This window comes from Glycine max, chromosome 13 (assembly GCF_000004515.6).
Source record: "Glycine max cultivar Williams 82 chromosome 13, Glycine_max_v4.0, whole genome shotgun sequence".
Lineage (NCBI taxonomy): Eukaryota > Viridiplantae > Streptophyta > Magnoliopsida > Fabales > Fabaceae > Glycine > Glycine max.
This window is the reverse complement of record NC_038249.2, coordinates 40,625,492-40,646,810: the sequence shown is the minus strand read 5'-3', so window position 1 is coordinate 40,646,810 and position 21,319 is coordinate 40,625,492. Positions and strand designations below refer to the sequence as shown.

Genomic DNA, 21,319 nt, shown 5'->3' with positions numbered 1-21,319 from the left:
TTGTGCACCCAGTGATTTATTCTTGTACACCTAATACTTTTTCATTTTTTTTTCCAAATTACTCTTGCTAATAAACAGATTCTTAATCCATAAGAAACTCACGAATTAATAGTCTATATGAGTAAGCTTACGAATTTGTAATCCGTAAGAGTAAACGTATAGATTCATAATCCATAAACTTACGGATTCGTAATCCTTGAGAGACTTACTTGTAACCTGTGTATGGATTGAAAATCTATATGTTCATACTTGCTATTAAAAATTTATTATTATATCAAAATTAATTGTCACCAAATTTATTATGTAAATTTATATGTGTATTAAATATACATTAAAAATTATAATGTCATATAAAACGATATTAATTATTTTATAAAGTAATTGACCTAATATTTTAGTTGGTTAAAACATCGTACACTAATAAAGCCAGAGTTATCATTTTAGTTTTTTTTTTTAGGGTTTAAAATTTTGAGCATATTGAAAATCAAACACTATATCATTCTCCCTTATGTAAGGCAACTAGATTTTGCACGTTACTTTACTTTTAATTGTTTTATGATGTTAGGGTGTGTCTGGATGCATAAGGGGATAAAAGAGAAAAAATATTTAAATTAAAATAGAAATGAAAATTTGTCTCATTAATTTTTGAAAATTTTCTTTCATTTTCTCTCTTTTTCTATCCTAATAAACCCTAAAAAGTTTCCGTGAGTACTTTCTTTCGACACTCTTTTAGTCTACTGCTAGCTCTTCAAAATCTCAGAAGAGGAAGCTTCTGCTCCCTCCATTTCCCAACTCCGTGGCACTACTTTGAAACTTGTGCATTCATTTCCTTCAGCTGAGGAAGGAATTAGCGTTGCTCTTAGCCATTCAATTCAAATTGTTTTATTTGAAGATGACTGAGGAACACGAGAATGGCGCCAACGCAAGCGAGGAGGAGCAACCGATAGGCCCGGGCCCAGCCCCACGGGCCCGGCCCAAGCGACCCCTTCAGTTCGAGCACGCCTACCTCGACGTCTTGCCCTCCGCCAACATGTCTGTTTCTGCGCCTAACTTCTTTATTTATTTTTTCCTTCTGCACCCTAGTTTTCGAATTAGGGTTTATTCAATTGAGCAATTTCAAAACTCGAAAACTGAATGTTATGGATGGATTTCCGCAGTTTCTTATTGTTGCTTTTTCTTCTTCTTCTTCTCCTTCTTTTTTTAATGAAGGTACGAGAAAAGTTATATGCACCGTGATGTGGTTACGCACGTCGCCGTTTCGGCTGCGGATTTTTTCATCACTGGAAGTGCCGATGGTATAACATGTTCGAGTTGACGAATTATGATTTGTGATTGATTATGATTTTTTTTGCCAGTTGTAAGTAGACTGCAGGAAATTTGAATAGAGTGATCCTATTTGTGTTACCTTACCTCTACTTTTTTTTTTAATTATTTGTTATTTTGTTTATAAAGTAATCTGTGCTGTGTAACACTTGAAGCATCAATACAGGTGCAACGTTATACATATGACATCATATGGATCTTATTTAAATTAACTTAATCTTTGGAATATTTATTATGGCTGGAATGACATTGAAGCTTATTTCTTTGTGGGTGGCATACTTCTGGTTGTCAGGGCATTTGAAGTTTTGGAAGAAAAAGCCTATTGGTATTGAGTTTGCCAAACACTTCAGATCTCATCTTGGTCCAATTGAAGGTCTAGCTGTAAGTTTGTTAACCTGACATAACATTACCCTTTTGCTATAAATCATATGTAATTGTTTTTTTTTTTTTGCTTCAATTCTCTGATATGTTATACTATGGGACAATTTGCTCGGCATTGAAAGCATAACAAGCATAACTATATATTTTCTAAATCTTCCTGTTTTGCTTGTTATCAACCATGACTTATTTCAGCTATGCAGGTTAGTATTGATGGTCTGCTTTGCTGTACAATATCAAATGACCGCTCTGTGAAAATATATGACGTAGTCAACTTTGACATGATGGTCATGATTCGCTTGCCATATATTCCTGGTGCTGTTGACTGGGTTTACAAACAAGGGGATGTCAAAGCTAGGCTTGCCATTAGTGATAGGAACTCATCTTTTGTGCACATATATGATGCACGAGCTGGTTCAAATGATCCCATCATCTCTAAAGAGGTTCTAATTTTAAACTAACGTTGATATAACTGACTCTTCAAAAATGCATTAACATTCTTTTTTGGTGATATTTTCCACAATTTAAATGGATAATTCTATCATTCCTTGCTCCTTTATTCAGATACATATGGGTCCTATTAAAGTTATGAAGTACAATCCTGTATGTGATTCTGTACTTTCAGCAGATGCAAAGGGGATAATTGAATACTGGAGCCCTGCTACACTGCAATTCCCAGAGAATGAGTATGTGCTTATTTTTGTATTATTGTAGTTCTGCCTCATTTCATTTAGTATAAATGACTCATCATGGTTCAAATACTGATGGCTTCCTGTCCATAAAGTTCATCGTGTCATTACATATGCACACAAGTATGTCAAAATATTTACAAATTACAAATTCTGGGTAGTAATACAATTTGTTGATGCTCAACTGTTTTATTGTTGTGAATGGATTAAGATAATTTTAAACCTGCAAATTCTGAAGCCAATAATATGTTGGATTATCTCATATTCTATTAATAGTTTTAGACGGGGCTAAAAACTTCTACTGCATATTTAATAAGATCATTCTTGTTTAAGTGCTATTGACTGGAACCATGGATCTAGATGTTGGTCTGGTCAATTTGAAGTGAACTCACCAGTTAAATTTTGAAAATTAGAATTTGATTCCAAATGTTCCATTGTAGGATGATTTTGTCAATGTCATCTTATAACTGATCTAAGGCTTTCGAGTTGGCCAACCAATAAGTTGCTAACAGCCATTGCCTGTACAAAATGAATCAATAATGCCAATATGCCATGAAGTGCCAAATACTTGAAACATTGTGTGGTTGTCGTGCATTGTGAATTTGTGACTACATTAGTAATTTTTTGCTTCTATATACTATATGTATATAACAGTTTTGGAAATTCTTAATTGCATAAGTTTTGGATATTTGAATTTGTGCAGTTATGAATGCACTTTAATCTTTTCCTTGGGTACTCTTGTAGGGTCAATTTTAAATTGAAAAGTGACACTAACCTCTTTGAAATTGCAAAATGCAAGACTTCTGTTTCAGCTATTGAGGTACTTCAGTTGTATGAACATGCTTCCAGATTTATAGTTGATAATTCAATATGAAGTGATTTAGATGGTTTATTACTAGATATCTGGTATTTATTGACTGTATTGCATCTTTTTTAGGTTAGTCCTGATGGTAAGCAATTTTCTATCACATCACCTGACCGTAGAATACGTGTGTTTTGGTACAGAACGGGTAAACTAAGGCGGGTTTATGATGAATCCCTTGAGGTAATGGTTTTACCAGAATTTCACCCTTTTGTTGCTTTTTGGACATATGGTAAATGATTTGCTTTATTGATAGGTTGCTCAAGATCTCCAAAGAAGTGATGCTCCATTATACAGGTTGGAAGCCATTGATTTTGGTCGAAGAATGGCTGTCGAGAAGGAAATAGAGAAGACAGAAAGTGCACCACTTCCAAATGCAGTTTTTGACGAAAGTGCCAATTTTCTTATATATGCAACCTTGCTTGGGATTAAAGTGAGATTTTTTTCTTACTCAAGGGTTACAATCACTTCAGTCCCTTCTATTATACAACCTCTCCATATTTATAACTTTTCATTGTTTACTTAGAATTACTAATGGAATGACGCAACTAGATGGAAATCCATTCCCTTATGTGCTTTACATCTTCTGTATGCTTATAGATTGTTAATCTGCACACCAATAAAGTTGCTCGAATACTTGGAAAGGTGGAGAATAATGATAGGTTCTTAAGAATAGCTTTATATCAAGGGGATCGAAATAGTAAAAAAGTAAGAAAGATCCCTTCAGCGGCTGCAAATGCTAATGAGAGCAAGGAGCCTTTGACAGATCCCACTCTCCTGTGTTGTGCCTTCAAAAAGCACAGGATATATTTATTCAGGTAAGTATCTACTGGCCATTTTACCACTACTCGAAATCCAAAGTTATGTAGTTTTGTTATTTGATAATATCATATTCATAAATATTGGGATTTTTGTCTGGTAGTGTTTTCCCTCGGTGCATGAGTTGTTCATTTTGTTTAATGCATGTCGTCATTAATCATTTGACATGCAAATATATATCCAACTTGTATCTAAGTTTTGGAGTTTGTTATTTATCAGTCGAAGAGAGCCAGAGGAGCCTGAAGATGCAACTAAAGGAAGAGATGTGTTCAATGAAAAGCCACCTGCTGATGAACTTTTGTCAGTTTCGGATATTGGAAAGTCAGTTACAACATCACTTCCTGATAATGTGGTAAGTTATTTTTGTTTGCCTTTGAAGTAGGTTGGGAATTTACACTTGCACTCCAAAGGCTTACCCTTTTTATGCTATTGTTGGGGCTTAGGTCTTTTAGCCTTAATGTTAATGCGTAGATCCATTCCTAAATTTTTCTATTACCCCTGATACTCCAACTGGTTGGGGGGATATTTGATAGCTCTGTAGCAAAGGATCTTAGATAGGTTGATCCTATTCTAGACCACTGTAAGAGATCTTTTCTGACTCTTAAGTATTGTATTTCATAAAAATAAAAACCATATGATAGGGTTATTCCCTCCATATCATGGAAGAACAAATATTTAATACAAAATAGTCCTCTTCTTAGTGCTTATCTCTTTTCAGCAGAACAGAAAGATATCCTATACCAGACCATAAGTAATTATGTCTTATGGTCTGGTCCAGGGTTAGACTTAGACCTTCCCCAACCCTCATGATGATCCTGGTATACTAGAATAGGATGTGGGCCTTTAGAACTGTTGTGACCAGCAAATAAATTCATGGAAGTTTTCACTTTATTATCTAAAAAAAAAACAAAAGTTGTCTCGAAATAACTTACCTCTAAATTAGAAACAACATTTGTTTCTCACATGTATATTCTTGTATTTAAGTAATTATCTGGAAGAGAGGAAAAATATTTCCTCTCGTTCTTTACATGAGTTGGTTTTCTTATATATATATATATATCGCATGGTTACCTCTATGTTCCCCAAAAATAGCTTTACAATTACAACTCTTCGTTTGCAGATTCTACACACCACTATGGGTGACATTCACATGAAATTATACCCAGAGGAATGTCCAAAAACTGTGGAGAATTTCACTACTCACTGCCGAAATGGCTACTATGACAATCTTATTTTTCATAGGGTCATCAAAGGCTTCATGATACAAACAGGAGATCCTTTAGGAGATGGCACTGGTGGGCAGTCTATTTGGGGGAGAGAATTTGAGGATGAATTTCATAAAAGGTAATGAAGTTTTTTTACAAACGTTCTATGTTATTAATTATTATATGCAAAAAATATCACAATATCAGACTCCTGGCTAATGATTATTTGGGGGATATGCCGATGGCTTGTGGAAACTTCCTGGTCTGATTTTGCCTCAGATGGAATTTAGAGCAAATGCTTTTTTCTCTCTTGCAGTTTGAGGCATGATAGGCCTTTCACGGTATCAATGGCAAATGCGGGCCCAAATACAAATGGTTCTCAGTTCTTTATCACCACAGTTGCTACTCCATGGTTGGACAACAAGCACACTGTATTTGGTAGAGTTGCGAAGGGAATGGATGTTGTACAGGTAAATTGGCTTCTATTCTTGCATAACCATTTAGTACAAGCACAACCATGTGCTCGTTCAGAATTCCATGTTTGTGATGTGGGCTTTGGTACCACCTAATCACACATTTTTTAAATCAGTTCTTGATTTCCTTTTACCCCTGTGGCACTTTTGATAAATGTTTCTCTTAAGTTTTCAACATCTGATTTATAATGTTAAAATCTTTTTTAGGTCTTGTTTGATGTCTGAATTTGTATATCAGAAGACTAACCAATTGAGAACTTTGATGTTGGCAGGCTATAGAAAAAGTGAAGACAGACAAGACAGATAAGCCATATCAAGATGTTAAAATTCTAAATGTCACTGTACCAAAGTCTTGAAGGTCCTTGGTCTGTATGGCTGATGGAGTCAGTCATATCAATACTGATGATACGCTGCTGAAGAAGTTTCAAACAGAATGATTTCAAGTTTCATCCTTTAGCTTGATAGGCGGCCTATGAACTGAGGCAATTATTCTTAAAAAGGATTGCCGTTGTTTTTCATGCATACACTTTCGTCACAGTTCAATCTTTATCCGACTTATGGCTCAAGCTTACCTCGGATGTTGGCTTCTGTGTTCTGCTTTGCCAGTGTAATGAGCTTTGCATGCCAAAGGAAGGCAGTTAGGCAATATCACTTGACATGTAATTTTTTCTGATACTATACCAGATGTACGATATCCCTGACTTATTATCACTATTTTTAAAAGTGGTATAAAATGGTTTTGCCGAAAAGTAGATTTCTAAAACTTTTCGAGTTTTATGGTTTGTCAGTTTTTTAATTGCTACAAGCATGCAACCTTCTATGTTTTGTGCTTGTTGGAATTGAAGTTAGAAATGCTATGCATGCTTTCAAAATGAAAAGTAAAAGCAAGGATTATAATTCTTTGGTAATTTTTTTTTTTTACTTCAAAAGTGTTTTTTCGCATGAAAGTCAAACATGCACTTTTTCTTTTCTCTTCAAACTGCCAGTCTAATAATTTTCCCTTGATAAAACATGGACATGAGTGTTCCATCGAACTTATGTGAGTGCAATTTGTTAAAGCAATATTGACTCTTGTTGAAGATTGAGTCTCTGGAGCACTGGCTTCCGCGACCTGAGCTACTGAGGATAGCCCTGCCATTGGGAAAGGCTCCTAACTTAATACACGTGTTTCTTGCGTAATTGTGTTGTATCTAAAAACCTATAATAAAAATGTAGTACAAACTTCACGGTTGGTAGCCACCGGTCCAAACAGAAACTCGGTAATAGATATGGAAAAACGTAATCACTAAGAGATCAAACAGGATCGTCTTACCGTTAATAAAAATGAACATGGCTATCAGACAATTATAAACAGCAGCCGTATATGTTTTACATGCTGAAAACCTACTCCGCAATATTAAAAATATCTTTCAAACGGTAAAGAAAGGAATAATTATTATTTGATCATAGTTCTCAATAGTAACTAGGGCTGAAAAAAAAAACTGAATTGAACTGATTTAATACTGAACTGAACTGGTGAAAAATAACTAAATTTTTCTATAAAAAAATTGATCTGAACTAGTGTATAGTTCAGTGAACTGCTTCTATATTAATGGTTAACTAAACTATTAACCAAATAAAGAATTGCTTGACATGGAGTCAGCAATTAGTGGAAATCCACTGCAGTGAAATGGAACAATATTTAGAACAGTAAGCAATTTATTGGTCAATTTAATACTAAAATTATGCACCTAACCTCAATTTTTTTTTACATAAACACCTACATTTATTTTATTGTTTTTTTTACAATACGTCATGAGAATAGAAATGAATATTGAAAGAAGTATGTTATAATAACTGAAGGCATTTAACGTATTCATCCAGTTTTATATATCAACGTTTTAAAAAAAATGCAGAAAACAAATAATACCCAAGAACTAGTATAATTTTTGTTCTTTTTTTTTTTATCTTTTGGAAGCGTTTAAGTTTTAACACTTGTGATTATGTTATTATTATGTATTGACGACTGTCTAAAAATAATATGACCAGAGAAATAAAATAATATTTTTAGAAGAGTATTTAATTTAGTATTTATAATATAACAATACTCCATCGGTCATTATTTAGCGATGAAGTTTTCAAGTGAAATAACACAGTACACATCGAAAGAGAATCAAGATGCTTACACACCATGGACTTGCACACAAAACAGATTCCTTCTTTTTGTTATTTTGAATGTGAAAAGGCTCAAAAAAAGTAAATAGAAATAGAAGAGAAATTATAAAATATATAAATAAAATAGAATAAATGTAGATGTGTATATATAAAATAAAATCTAGCGTGGTTAGATGCATAATTTTAGTATTAAACCGACTAATAAATTAGTTACTGCTCTAAATACTGTTTCGGTTCACTGCAGCTGATGTGTGCGAGACTTGGTGCGTGAGGTGGGTAGCAGGTTGCGCCACGTTAACAGAATCATCATCACTTCTCTCGGTGTACGTACGAGACTTTCACCATTTTTTTAAATTCTGATTTCCTTAACATTTATTTTTTTCATAAACAAATTTAAATCTTTACTTTAGATAGTGAAAATTGTAGGATTTATAACTTTAATTTTTTCTATACTAAATCTCATGATTTTTTTCGGTATTTCTACTGAACTTTAGTACCGCATAACCTGTACACCAAAAAAGGCCATTATTACTCTTTTTAAGAAAATTGGAAGTTTTACGTGATAAAGAACTGATATTAAAGATTCAAATAATTTAGACGCAAAACTTTATTTTTAAATAAAAATAGAACCAAAAGTAACAAAATAAATGATGCTTAAAAACAATTTGAATCAGTTCAAAACAATTCCGTTAAAATATGTTTTAGGGGCCCTTTGGTTAACAGAAAACCTACTATGGTAAACAGCAAAATATATTTTAAGAGACCTTTGTTAAAACTTTTGAAATAGATTACTTTAAGAAAAGTGATTGAGAAGATACAAGTGATTTAGTTCAGAGATTTATGAAAAGTACATTATAACTTGAGCTCTATATTATATAGAAGGAGCTATAAAAAATACTACTCCACAAAATAGTCAGAAATTTGACTCTTTTCTAGATTCTGATTATTCTTTGATGTTTAAAAACACATTTAATTGTTTTTTTCAAAATGAAAGTAATTTCAATGATGAATAAAACATTTCAGATTCTAAATAACCAAGGTCAAAAAAATTAAATTCAAACATTACTAAATTATATCAGATAACATTACATTGTCTCCAATGTGAAGAAGCAAAACCCATAAACCTAAAACAATATGTAACTCAGGTAACAAAACCTTGTGATTGGGATAAAATACTAAATAGAACTCCAAATGTAAAAACACAAAAAACACTTCAGACCTTTTAGTCGAACAAACTGAAACCCATATCCTGCAGACCAAAGAAGATATATAGAATAATTAGCAGAGAATTGTGAATTTACTAAACAACAACAAATTAACAATTACTGCCAAAAGTTTGAACCTTACATCATCAGATTCCTCCTTCTCTTCTACTTTCTTTTCTTCCTTTGCTTCGGCAGCAGGTGCAGCACCGCCACCAGCACCTCCCGCTGGTGCAGCAGCAACAGCAACCGCTGCACCACCACCAGCCACTGCAGAAATCTTTTCACTTCCACTAGCAAGTAGCTCATTGAAGTCTTTGCCCTTGACTTCGGTCAAGAGCAACTCAATCAACTCATGCTCAGCCTCAGCTCCAACTATAAATCAAAACAGAACAACCCACAAAAACAATCACTCCAAACAATTCAAAATCAAAATCTTACTCACTTAAACATAGACTCCATAAACTCATCAACAAAAAAAATGATCCTAATTATTAAAATTACATTTCCTCGCACAACAAAAACCCTTGACAAGAATAGATAGGTAAAACAGCAAAGACAGGTCAACCAGAAAATTACACTTGACTAAAGGTTTTAAAAAACGGTCAGTGGCGTGATTTGACCCGCAACATCAAGGATTATTAACTGCCCGCGATAGCAATTGGGACCACATTGGCTGCATTTGTCAGCAATTAGCCACAATATTAACAAACACAATGAAACAACAATGTGACCACAACCGATATTTAAAATCAACAGCTTACAAATTTAATCACCAATAGCTTTGAGAAGAAAAATATCATACTACATCTCATTCTCACAGTGATTCCAGTTTCCTACTTATCAATTCTACAAATCCCAAACTAACAACATTAAAATAAGGTAAATTTTCTCCCAGATTCTAGTATTGAACACAAAAAAAGTACTATTGCAAACCCAGTTCAGCATTCAACCATTAACCCATAAGTAAATAATAATAATAATCATCATAATATATTTAAAAAAAAGGAGAAAAAGAAAGAGAAATTGGGATAAAGGAAGGACCTGCGCCGAGGATGTTTTTGATATCATCGGCAGAAGGAGATGGATTCCCTCCCAACACTGCGAGCAAGTATGCAGCGACGACCTTCATATCTGAATTCAAAATCAGGGCGAACAACAATTGTTAGTAACCGAAGATCAACGACACGTGCAATTGAAAATGGTTGTAAGAGAAAGAAAACTCACCCGCTAGATTGCGATTACGATTTCGCTTCTTCTGGCTTTTAGGTGTTAGGGTTTGTGCAAAGGGAGACGAGAGGCACAGGAGTGGACTGGAGTGGAGACGCATAATATATAACTAGGGTTTTCAGCTCTTGGCTTTCATCTTTTTTTTTATTTTCCAGTTATGCCCCTCCTTACATTTAGGTAAACTTCTAACTTTTTTTTTCAGTTTCTTTCATTCCCCCCCCCCCCCCCCTAATATTTGACATATACAATTTGTTTCCACGGATTATTTTATTGTTTTTATATTGTTCAATAATTAATTCACCAAAAAAATATATTGTTCAACAATTCAGATGATGTAAAATCATTAAAGAAGAAATTTTATAAAATAAAAAAACAATTCTTTTATTTATGTTGCAGAAGCCTCTATATAAATAAAAATAAAATAAAATAAACTTTTCTATAAGCTAAAGTTAGCCTATCCATAAGTTAAAAACTATCTTTTAAAAAATTAATATAATAATTTTCTTAAAAATTAACTTATGAATAAAGCATGATGAAAAAACAAATTTGGCTTATTCAAATAAACCTTATAAATAACATATTCATTAATGTAAATATGCAGGTTTCATTTGGAATACAAAAACAAATAAATATGTAAATAAAACGGCTTGCTTTGTTTTTAATTAAATTAAAATATTTTGAAATGATATCTTATATGTAAAAATCATTCATTTACATACATTAAAAAATTCAGGGAGCTTTGTCTTAAGAAAGTTTTTTATTTATTTATTTTTAGTTATAAAAATATCACGTCATCTTGACATTATTTCCTAATTTCAAATATTGTATATGAAATTGTGAAAATAGTTTTTATTATTATTTTTGCTTTTTTTATATATAAATCTTTGAAAATAGAAAATAAAATGAAAATAATGAGATATTTTTGTTGAAACTGTAAATAAGAATTTAAAATTGATAATATTTTCTGAAAATAAATAGCCATTATGTTTTATATTTTTTTTTACTGAAATGTTTTATATTCTTTAAGGAGTCAATAAACTCATAAAGAAAGAGACAACTAATTAACCTTAATAATGAGGTGCATTTAAGTAATACCCTGAAAAAATGTAGACGGCCATCACAGTTGGGCTGGTGGGCTAGGGGGTTTTGATTGTCCCTTTTCGGCTTCTTTTTGTTACTTTAATAAAACAAATAAAAAATTAAATTAATTAAATAAAAAATTCATAGGAATTGAAAAAAAAAAAAGAAACCTATCAAAGCAATTATACCAGACAAGGGCCGATTGAAGGGGTTGACTCAATTTTTATTCAAGAAAAGTTTTGTTAGGGGAACAGGGAGGAGGTTTAAAGGTTTTTCTTCAACCTAAACGAGTTTCAGGTGATAAGATAAGCAAACTGCATTACAAGTATTGGACAAGGGTAGTTATTAAGAATTTTTTTAGTGTTGGAGAGTAAAATATTATTTTAATTTATTAGAATTTATCTGAATCTTGGTTGATTTATCATTTGAGTATTGTATTTAAAAAAAAAAAAAAAAAGCTCTAATACATGTAGATATGTCATACAAATTATGGTAAAAAAGTAATAGAAATTCTGTCATTTTAAAATATTGGGAGGACGAGCAAGGCATGGTGCAACCCCCATGCCGGTTCAATCTTCACATCAAGAGTCAATTTTTGGTAGCTGATTCCCCAATGGAATCAACCCTATTTTCTGCTATTTATGCCTTGCTTTAAGAACTGCAACCTATTTCTGCATAAAATTTGCATTTAGCAAAGTACAACTGCGCAAAGGAAATAAAAGCAGGGAAGAGTATTTACATACATAGTACCAGCAATCAACCACATGAAAATAAAACAATTAATATTTAGTTGTTGCAAACGATGGGCATTAACAGATGCTGACACCACTTTGCAACAGGTAAACCGTAAACCTATCTAGTGCAAGTTTGGAAATCCAATGGACAGCCTCCGAGATTATGTTTCTCACTTCCCACGACCTACATTTGCCACCCACAAACAGTTTGCCAAACACTCTGCTAATCAGACCCTTGTCCATTGTTCCATATGAATAACTACGGTAAGGGCAGGCCCAAACCATTTAGTAATCAAATAATCATGCTTGATAGCAATAATTTGTTGAATGATATTTAGAAACTGAAATTCCAAGATCTATGGATCACACACCTGGGTAGCCAATAAAACCAGCCAATATGATTGACAACTAATATGACGAAAAGGCTTTTCTCGAATAGCATGAGACCCAGATAAAAATATTGCAAAAACACAATTATGGATGATAAGCCTTACTTGGAATCAGTAAGGCGGCCATGTAAGCTCCATCTTTGACGGAAACCTTCAACGCCTTCAACTCCATTAGCAAGAATTAGGCGCCTATACATTTGAAATGAAGGTACATAAGATGTCCAGAGATTGAAAATTCTAGCATCACATTCATACACCCAAGTGTCACATGATACTGAAGACATAGATATATTGTTCAAAGTGCGTGATTGAGTGCCAAAATTGGCACAGCGAATAGAAATCTTGAAGACTAAAAGGAAATTTAGGGGCACTTACAAATGTAGGTTCAAGTTATTAATGCTTAAAGAAATTTATTTTATAGAAGTTCATTACATAACAACAACAACGCCTTATCCCACTAGGTGGGGTCGGCTACATGGATCAACTTCCGCCATAATGTTCTATCAAGTACCATACTTCTATCCAAATCATTAAGTTCGAGATCCTTCTTGATAACCTCTCTTATAGTCTTTTTGGGTCTTCCTCTGCCTCGAATTGTTTGCCTTCTCTCCATCTGGTCTACTCTCCTCACTACAGAGTCTACCAGTCTTCTCTCTATATGTCCAAACCACCTAAGTCTATTTTCCACCATCTTCTCTACAATAGGCGCTACTCCAACCCTCTCTCTAATAACTCCGTTTCTAATTTTATCCTGTCGAGTCTTACCACACATCCACCGCAACATCCTCATCTCCGCTACACCTACTTTAGTCTCATGTTGACTCTTGACCGCCAAACATTCTGTTCCGTACAAAATAACATACCTCAATAAAATAACAACGTTCTTAGATATCGGTGACCAATTTGAAAAGAAAAAACTATTAGTCCTCAATATTGAATTTTTTTTCTTAAATATTCATTTGAAGCCCAAATGACAAAATAATAAGAACAAATATTCTTCTCTAGCATCACTTGTGCTTTGGGGATAAGTCCAATAATACTTTTGGAAGAGCAAGATGCTGCTGCAGCTTCCTCAAAATAAAAGCACTGAAATGTTTAGTCATAAAAGATGTTCATGTTTACAGATGGCACTCTCCAGAATTTTTGTGGTTTGAAATCTTAGGAAGAAACATTCTTCAAGGATCTATTATAAGCTTGCTTTATGCTTCTTCGGGATATGTAAAGCAAAGAATTATCCTAGACTATTTACTAAACATGGATCACATTATGACTATTTGAATATACCTCTCCAATGATGTAACTTCTGCTTCAAGCTGAGAGGCCCTCCCCTTGGCTTCATCTAGAGGCATTGATGAACCTAATTTGAATTCACTATCTTGAAGCCGCTTCCTTATCTCCTTATCCTGCATTTTTTTTTCAAAAAAAGAAATGAAACAGAAAAGGTGACGGTAGATGTAACAAACTGAAGGAATTGTCCTAAATCTTAATCTCCAACAATTGCAATCAGTAAATATTACACATATTAAAAATCATTCAAAGAAGTTATGAGTTGTAGTAGTAAAATGGAAGAGATGAAGGAAGGAGGAAGAAAGAACAAATAAAAGAATATCTGTAACAGATGTGTGATAACAATGGTCTCACCCTTCTTTCAGCACATTGTTTATATAAAGCAATTTCATCTTGACAAAATGGTTCAATGTCATTGATTTGCAAGCCTACAAGATTTAGATAAAGCTTATAAGATGTTCAGATACAACAATGTTGCAACAGAAATCTAATATTAAAACAAACAACAAATATCTGTATTCTGTCAACAGTTGACTCATGGCATTATCAGTAGATGGAACCTAGTTGAAGTTAATCCTTTAACTTCTCCTGTATGGTCATACCCAAAAAAGTGTTGATAATGAAGACCATCATGGTTATTCACTTTGTTTAAATGTAAAGTCATACAAAATCCCATGAGCTGATGTCCCCACTCAATTCTAATTACGAAAACAACTGCTTAATTCATACCGTTGCATCTACTCACAGCTATCAAATTAAAATAAAAACACAAATCCCAGAGCTTATTTTTTTCTAAGGTTGAATTTTATGATAAATGTTCAATAATTAAAAAATAATATTGTTGCATGATAAAGCTAAAAAAATTAAGCATGTGATTCTTATTCTCTCTTCTATGCATTTAATTTCCTTATTTTTTTATACACAATAATTATTATGGTTTCGATGTTCTTCCTTCTCTATCCTATGTGTAACTCTAGTGAATTTGTCTCTCATTTTATGCAAGCAAAGGAATTAACAAAAAGAACATCTACACACGGTTAATAAAAGTGGGACTTACAGAGAAAGAGATTCCTGAGAATTCCATCACACAAATCAACACCTTGGAGTACATGGGAGGCTATTTCCGGTGGTACTACAGGTGATGGAGGACCTGTCATTAAATCATCACCAACCAGAATTGTTTCATCCATCGTTGGCTGTGCATCAACTGAAATCCACACACGAGTTTATCAACATTTTTCATCTTCCAAACATTTGAACCATTTCATTATGGTTTTAAGGCAAGTGACCCAAACCAAAACAATTTAACATGACAATGAAGTAAATAGTATGATTGAGTCTGAGATGACATACCATCCATGGTTGCTTCCTGGTAATCCTTCGGCAAAAAAATGCAACAGTTTTGGTTTCTTCTGTTCGTTTTCTGACTGTAGCAGCTTACAAATCACACCTCACGGGATACAATTGCTGAAACAAAATTAAGTGTGAATTACAATATTAGTATTATAATTGATATGGTTAGGTAGCGATGACAGGTGAGCTAAGGAGGGACTGTTTGATGTCTTCCCGCACTGGCCTGACAAGAGTAACGGGTGTAAAACTACAAGTACTAACAAGGGTTTCCTATTGCCATTGTAAGTGTTTTCTCCCCCCTGCTCCCCCACCCACAAAAAAAAAAAAAAAAAAAGCGAAGGAAAAATAAAATCGTCTCTTTTTGTAAATCAGAATGCTACAAGTACCAAATGACTAAACTATTCCTCCACCTTTACATACTAAGTGTTTCAAACATTTTTACAAACACCTTATGGGCATGCATAATTGATTAGGTTTAGTGCTTCAGTAGGAGTAATTTTTCACAGACAAAATCCAAGCCATAATAATCCTTGCTTCTATCTCTTAGTTCTCGTATAGTATATCAGAAGCAAAGACAAGTCCAACACAACAATAAAAACAAATACACCAACGTAAAGTGAAATGAAATAATAAAAAATTAAAACCTTAAATTACCTCACTCTCGATAAGAGTAAGGAAAGTGAAATGCGAGTACGTAGCCGGAATCAGAGGACGTAAAAGGAAAACTAGCTCGGTTCTTAGTTGGATTTTTGATTTATCACTTCCTAAGATTATTAAGGTTGCTTTTCGTGGAGCTGAGCTGAAGATTATTATTATTGGGCTTATGAGTTATGGGGTTTTTTATGCTTACGTGTATGTTGCTGGGGTTTTGTAGAACTTTTGGCATTCTCATCTGCCATTTTTTATGCTTTTTATATACTCGTGTATATGGTCTAGTCTCTGCTACGTTTCCCTTCTCCAATGCTAACTAATCCTAAATACTACTTTTTTCCTTTCTTCCTTCACTTTTCTTTGATTTATTTTTTTAAAATTCATTTGTCTTAAAGTTCAATCTTTGGTTAATTAATTCGTTTATTGTAGAACATAAAAATAAAAAAAACAATTAGACCTTAGTTTGAGAAAATATTTTCTCTTTTTTTAATTATTAAAAAATGTCAACATTATTTTTGAGTTTCAAAGCTTAGTACGAAAAATCATAAAAGTAAAATAGTTTAATTTTAATGCACTTTTAGCGTTAAAATTTTAATATAACACTATGAAAATAAACAAAATTTTCATATATAAGATTGGATAATAATATAGAAATAATTTATCGTATTAGTGTATTCGTTATTAAACAGACTTAAAGCAAAGCTGGCACGATGGATCATTGACTACTTCCTTCCATGCAAAAATCAACTTAAACAGAGCAATGTCTAATTCTTGTTCAGTGATTCACCAAAGTTTCTATACTTTGAGGTGGCCAATATGTGAGGAAAGTTTGCATAAATCTCACAAGATATATACTACAGAATACATTACTTCCTCCTTTCATCTATTTTGTCTTTTGATCATTACTGGGTAATCCATAAAAGTATTACACACAAATTCTTCAACTGACAAAAAATTGAGCTTGAACACTTTTCCTGTGTCCCCCTCCCTTTTTTTCCATCCCCTTGTCCTATATAAATTAAAGCACTTCACCAGGTTGATAAGCCAACATGACTCATGCACGCCTGTACTCATCTCCACAATCACCAATCACTTTAAGCAGATCCTTTCCTTTCGCTGTGGCTTCTCTTATGCTGTTCACGTCATCTTCATCGAGAACAAGTGAAAAGATAGCATTGGTATCTTGAATATGTTCTGCCAAGCCAAGTCTGACACCAACCATTGATCCTGCTACTGCAGGCTACATGTTTGACAAGAACCAAAATAAAATGGATATATACCAGGGCTTGTCCAATATGTAGCATGAGAATGAGGTTTTAAATTAATAAGAACAGCAAATTCTTGGAGAGAGAAAAAATCAAATTCACCTGATCTAGTATATACTTCACAGCAACAGTTGCGATCGATACGCCATGTTTAGAAGCTACTTGTTTAAGAGTCCGAAGCAGTCCCTGGAACAAACTCCATCCTCCCCAAGCATCTACCATCTGCCACCGGATGCAAAGTATATGAAAACACATGAATATAACTAACAAGGAAAAAATTGTTCTTATGCAGGGAAAGCATCAATCATCAACTTGAATTGTTCTATAACCTACATATTGATTCAGAGTTATTTATCATTGACAATTTCCATTTGCCTTACCATCTTACCTAAACTGCTTATCTTAGTTTTACAATACAATGAATTTAGAAGCAATAGCAACTTTCTATAGAACACCAATGAAGGTGCTAAATGTTTCTTAAACTACCTCCAAATAACTAATGGTGGTCATGAAATCATACCCTTTTGTACTTTTGGAGGGAGGGAGTGTTTATTGCAGGACCAGCAAAAGGAATAGCTATGTTGGTGTCAAGGAACTTCTCAGACAACAGACCACCCATTACTGTTCCATACCTGCATCACAAACTTATCTACTAAGTGGAAAAAGTTGTAGTTTTCTTTTACTAAACTTTCATTTCATATTTAGGAGAACTATTTTCTGTGGCTGAAATAATTTATTTTTATGAGAGAGAAAGAGAGAGATACGTTATAAGTTTGACTCCTGTATGCTGACAAAGCTCTGCCATTCTCTGTTGGGGACGCATATCAACAAGGGAATGTTGCACCTGACATTGAAATACCAATAAGGATCACGAACTAACAGTAATTATTAAAAGAACTGATAATAGAGGAATCAAGGCATTTGGATTTACCTGATTGCTTACAACAGGAACCTCATTTTCAAGAATAATTTGTAATCTCTCCGTATCAAAATTTGTCAGAGCCACAGTCTTGATTTTACCTGTACAGAGCTAACTGAAGTAGTTTGATCAAAGCAAGAAACATGAACTCATAAGTGAATTTGTGACCGTTAAGCAGAAACAAAACTAACCTTCTTCTTTCAAATCTGTTAGGTGTTTTAGTGCATCCAGGTAGCCTGGATTCGAGTAATCCCACCTAAACCCAATAGTGATAGAGGAGAATTGTCACAAGAATCCTTAACTTCAGAGAATTAGAATTATTTTAGCTAGATAATGGAAATTAAGCGTTCTTTTCACTATTTCTGTAAATAAGCAAAATGGATGATTATATGTCATGGATTATGTTAATGGTTATGATTCTCCCTAAAAATTTGAAGAATTATGCAGCTTGAACCGTGATAATTATAGATCAAATAACCACAATACAGAGGAATTAAATACCAATGAAACTGAAGCATGTCCAAGGATTCCACATCCATTCTCTTCCTTGAAACATTGATGCTGTCTCTTACATAGCTACTAGTCATCTTAACTGGCGGAGGAACCCACTTAGTGAGACTGCATCAAATGACACAATTTGATAAGAAAACAGTTTCATTTATTTTTACTAACAATTTAGAAGTATATGGTATTATGGTAGGATGCTACTAGCCAAATGCCCATCCAAAGTAACTGCATTTTCTTCAAGTAGAAAAAACAATTAAGAAAAGAATATGTAGTCATATAATCAACTCACCCTCTGACCTGTTCCAACAATTCAGCAGGACGCTCTCGACGAACTCGATTAATGAAAATCCCATATAGATCTTCAGCAGGTCCATCTGCAAAGCCCGAAGAACACAAGAATGAGAAAACAATTCTAAAAGGTCATAAGTCATAACCTTTAAGCAGATTTGTAAAATGCAGCACATGTTGAGAAGAATTCACATCTGAAAGATCCAATAATCACATCAGACACTCAAATTTGAACATGACAAATCAATTATCACTCTCTATTCCTCTAACGAATAACTTCAGTTCAGAGTTTAGCCAAGGGATTTCCTTAAAAGGGTACATTAAGATGGTTCAAACATAAAGCAAGTAGAAGCAGCTAAGTTGCATACATATATCAGCCATATCAAAAGTGGCGAGGCCAGCATCAACATATTTAAGCATAGCATCAACAGCATCATCCCTATCGGCTCTGCCCCATCCACCACTCGTCTGCCACATTCCATTCACAACCCGGCATATATCCAATGAATCATTGCCATTCTTGACGACAATGCTTCTGTTATCCTGTGTCAGCACACACTGAAATGGTCTCAGATGCTTATGTTTTACCGTTACTTTTTCTCTCCCAGTTGGTGTTCCATTTGGACTGAAAGTGAATTTGCTCAAAGAATGCCGCAATAAATCCGACATTTCCAAATTGCTCAAGTGCCTATAACAGCTCTAGCAGAACACGGTCACAGTGTCGCTTCGTCAGTGCTTTATCCTTTATCAGCATCCATTGCCCTCCACCATATGTTTTTATCATTTTAATTTTATGTGATTTTTCCGTTTTTTAATTTTATTATTAGAATAAATAATTCATGCATTAATAATGTCAACAAATTAAAAATTGACATTTATGTTAAGTTGATAAAATTTTACAAAAGTATTAAATAGTCTTTATTTAATATTTTAAAGATATTAATTTAAGAAATAATTAATAGATTATACATTTGTATTAATTATTTTATTATATAAATATTTAAATAATAGTTTTCTGTTTTTAATAATTTTACATTTTTAGAAAATATATACCATTTGCCGAAAATTAAATAATTATTAAACGAGAATTACTAATTAACAATAATTCTAAATTAAATAATAAATAGTCATTTTATTTAATAAAAAAAGGAAAAAAATAATATTTTTATATTTTGAAACAATAAATATGTTTCCTTTTTTATTCAATATTTTTTTATAAAGTATTAGGAAAATTAATAACAAATAACATTATTTAATGATTAACTCTTAACAACAAAAAAGAAATTTCTAATCCATATCTATATGGATAGAGTAAGAATACAAAAATAAAAACTATATTAATAAAAATATAAAAACATAATGCTCATTTTTTAATTATTTAACACGTTTACTGTAATAAAATATATTTAATGTTTTCATATACCATTTACTTACGTACGTACACACAGTAACAACAAGAAAGTATACACAGTAACAGAGAAAAAAGAAAGTCATTGAATGCATTCAATTGATCACTTAATCTAATATTCAATCACAGGCAGCAAGGGAAAGAGAAATAACAGGCCAACCGGAAAGCTCCACGTCAGCAAGAAGCAATTGCGAGTAGAGAGAAAATGAGCAGAGAGAACGTACAGTGATCGGCCATGTCGAAGGTAGTTAGGCCGGCGTCGGCGTAGCGAAGCATAGCCTCGACGGCGTCGTCTCGGTCGATTCGGCCCCATCCGCCGCTGGTCTGCCACATTCCGTTCAGCACGCGGCATATCTCCAGCGAATCGCTCCTGTTACTCACCGTCACTCGCTGATTCTCGCTCGTGACCGTGCTTACGTCAGCGCACCGGACCGAGTTTGCGCCGCTCCTTTGCCGCCGCGAGTCTCTGCCAGTGGAATTGAAGCGCGTGGCGGCGGAGAATAGGCGGTGGTGGTGGCTAACTATTGTTGCCATTTCTGGTGGATTGAGATTGAGACAGAAGGCGCGAGCGGGAGAAGAAGAAGAAGAGAGGATAAGGAAGTAAAATCAATCAACTATCCAGAAATGAATGAATGGCTTTGTTCGTTCACTCGTTCCTTCAAAATTATGAAATGACGATAGTGCCACTGTGCAAAAATACCTGGGCCCAAATTATTTAAAAAGGCCAGATAGGCAAGCTCGTACATGTTCATTGACAAGGCTTAGGCAATTACTTTCTATACTTCCAAATTTGCTTCCTACAACTTTTTAAATTAACGGAACACCTAATCTAGAATGTAGTCTTACATTCCATATTAGGTGCAGGAAGTAACTATGGAGGTGTAAAACGTAATTACACAAGTCTTATTAATAACGTAGGATAATAAAATTAGGAAGTTGTCATTGGTCTCAACTCCATTTGTTATTGGCCCCACGAATGTGAGAAAAGACACTCTTACCCTTTCCCTCTTTCCCTCTTTCCCTTCACCTTCTTCACATCCCACCCAACCCATCACCACCTCACCAACATCCTGAGCCACCACCTCTATCCAAATTTGAACCAG

The 21,319-nt window shown here is 33.8% G+C and overlaps 4 protein-coding genes across 8 annotated transcripts; 1 reads left to right on the top strand and 3 right to left on the bottom strand.

The window, feature by feature from the left end:
* Window positions 1–759: 759 nt before the first annotated feature.
* CYP20 (peptidyl-prolyl cis-trans isomerase CYP20) lies at window positions 760–6,501 on the top strand. Of its 2 annotated transcripts, NM_001357106.1 has the most exons (13): window positions 760–1,032; window positions 1,210–1,295; window positions 1,616–1,704; window positions 1,905–2,144; window positions 2,266–2,387; window positions 3,135–3,210; window positions 3,328–3,435; window positions 3,509–3,685; window positions 3,853–4,070; window positions 4,291–4,423; window positions 5,192–5,415; window positions 5,593–5,746; window positions 6,022–6,501. In NM_001357106.1, exons 1-13 carry the CDS (start codon window positions 893–895, stop codon window positions 6,103–6,105), a joined length of 1,851 nt encoding a protein of 616 aa, NP_001344035.1. In that variant the 5' UTR covers window positions 760–892; the 3' UTR covers window positions 6,106–6,501. The 2 variants fall into 2 exon arrangements, with proteins under 2 accessions (NP_001344035.1, XP_014621513.1); XM_014766027.3 differs by lacking the exon at window positions 760–1,032 and having other exon boundaries at window positions 1,281–1,295; window positions 1,897–2,144; window positions 6,022–6,498.
* A 2,451-nt stretch (window positions 6,502–8,952) lies between these two features.
* LOC100791682 (60S acidic ribosomal protein P2B) lies at window positions 8,953–10,409 on the bottom strand. Its single transcript, NM_001378518.1, has 4 exons — window positions 10,333–10,409; window positions 10,150–10,239; window positions 9,251–9,480; window positions 8,953–9,152 (listed from the first exon to the last, which is right to left on the bottom strand). Exons 2-4 carry the CDS (start codon window positions 10,235–10,237, stop codon window positions 9,126–9,128), a joined length of 345 nt encoding a protein of 114 aa, NP_001365447.1. The 5' UTR covers window positions 10,238–10,239; window positions 10,333–10,409; the 3' UTR covers window positions 8,953–9,125.
* A 1,446-nt stretch (window positions 10,410–11,855) lies between these two features.
* On the bottom strand, window positions 11,856–16,147 carry LOC100791151 (uncharacterized). Of its 3 annotated transcripts, none has more exons than XM_006594881.4 (7): window positions 15,823–16,144; window positions 15,179–15,292; window positions 14,883–15,032; window positions 14,180–14,253; window positions 13,823–13,941; window positions 12,644–12,727; window positions 11,856–12,086 (listed from the first exon to the last, which is right to left on the bottom strand). In XM_006594881.4, the coding sequence occupies exons 2-7, from the start codon at window positions 15,183–15,185 to the stop codon at window positions 12,041–12,043; spliced, it is 480 nt and encodes a 159-aa protein (XP_006594944.1). In that variant the 5' UTR covers window positions 15,186–15,292; window positions 15,823–16,144; the 3' UTR covers window positions 11,856–12,040. The 3 variants fall into 3 exon arrangements, with proteins under 3 accessions (XP_006594944.1, XP_003543438.1, XP_006594945.1); XM_003543390.5 differs by having other exon boundaries at window positions 15,833–16,143; XM_006594882.4 differs by lacking the exon at window positions 11,856–12,086 and adding an exon at window positions 12,134–12,520 and having other exon boundaries at window positions 15,833–16,147.
* Window positions 16,148–16,577: 430 nt separating this feature from the next.
* On the bottom strand, window positions 16,578–20,855 carry LOC100790623 (flagellar radial spoke protein 5). Of its 2 annotated transcripts, none has more exons than XM_003543389.5 (9): window positions 20,441–20,855; window positions 18,810–18,894; window positions 18,515–18,631; window positions 18,205–18,269; window positions 18,026–18,114; window positions 17,859–17,938; window positions 17,615–17,726; window positions 17,197–17,316; window positions 16,578–17,069 (listed from the first exon to the last, which is right to left on the bottom strand). In XM_003543389.5, exons 1-9 carry the CDS (start codon window positions 20,748–20,750, stop codon window positions 16,884–16,886), a joined length of 1,164 nt encoding a protein of 387 aa, XP_003543437.1. In that variant the 5' UTR covers window positions 20,751–20,855; the 3' UTR covers window positions 16,578–16,883. The 2 variants fall into 2 exon arrangements, with proteins under 2 accessions (XP_003543437.1, XP_006594943.1); XM_006594880.3 differs by lacking the exon at window positions 20,441–20,855 and adding an exon at window positions 19,177–19,552.
* Window positions 20,856–21,319: the final 464 nt, after the last annotated feature.

Bases quoted from the DNA above. Each gene is read 5' to 3' on its own strand.
- LOC100791682 (NM_001378518.1), bottom strand. From the start codon at position 10,237: ATGAAGGTCGTCGCTGCATACTTGCTCGCAGTGTTGGGAGGGAATCCA. The intron at 9,481-10,149 runs GTCCTTCCTTTA...TTTGATTTATAG, and splicing joins CAAAAACATCCTCGGCGCAG to TTGGAGCTGAGGCTGAGCAT. The intron at 9,153-9,250 runs GTAAGGTTCAAA...TTTGGTCTGCAG, and splicing joins AGAAGGAGGAATCTGATGAT to GATATGGGTTTCAGTTTGTT.
- LOC100790623 (XM_003543389.5), bottom strand. From the start codon at position 20,750: ATGGCAACAATAGTTAGCCACCACCACCGCCTATTCTCCGCCGCCACG. The intron at 18,632-18,809 runs GTGAGTTGATTA...CATTTGATGCAG, and splicing joins TTGTTGGAACAGGTCAGAGG to TCTCACTAAGTGGGTTCCTC. The intron at 17,727-17,858 runs GTATCTCTCTCT...TTTGTGATGCAG, and splicing joins ACAGGAGTCAAACTTATAAC to GTATGGAACAGTAATGGGTG.
- CYP20 (NM_001357106.1), top strand. From the start codon at position 893: ATGACTGAGGAACACGAGAATGGCGCCAACGCAAGCGAGGAGGAGCAA. The intron at 2,388-3,134 runs GTATGTGCTTAT...GTACTCTTGTAG, and splicing joins CTGCAATTCCCAGAGAATGA to GGTCAATTTTAAATTGAAAA. The intron at 5,747-6,021 runs GTAAATTGGCTT...TGATGTTGGCAG, and splicing joins AGGGAATGGATGTTGTACAG to GCTATAGAAAAAGTGAAGAC.
- LOC100791151 (XM_006594881.4), bottom strand. The intron at 14,254-14,882 runs GTAAGTCCCACT...TAAATCTTGTAG, and splicing joins TCTCAGGAATCTCTTTCTCT to GCTTGCAAATCAATGACATT. The intron at 13,942-14,179 runs GTGAGACCATTG...AAAAAAATGCAG, and splicing joins AACAATGTGCTGAAAGAAGG to GATAAGGAGATAAGGAAGCG.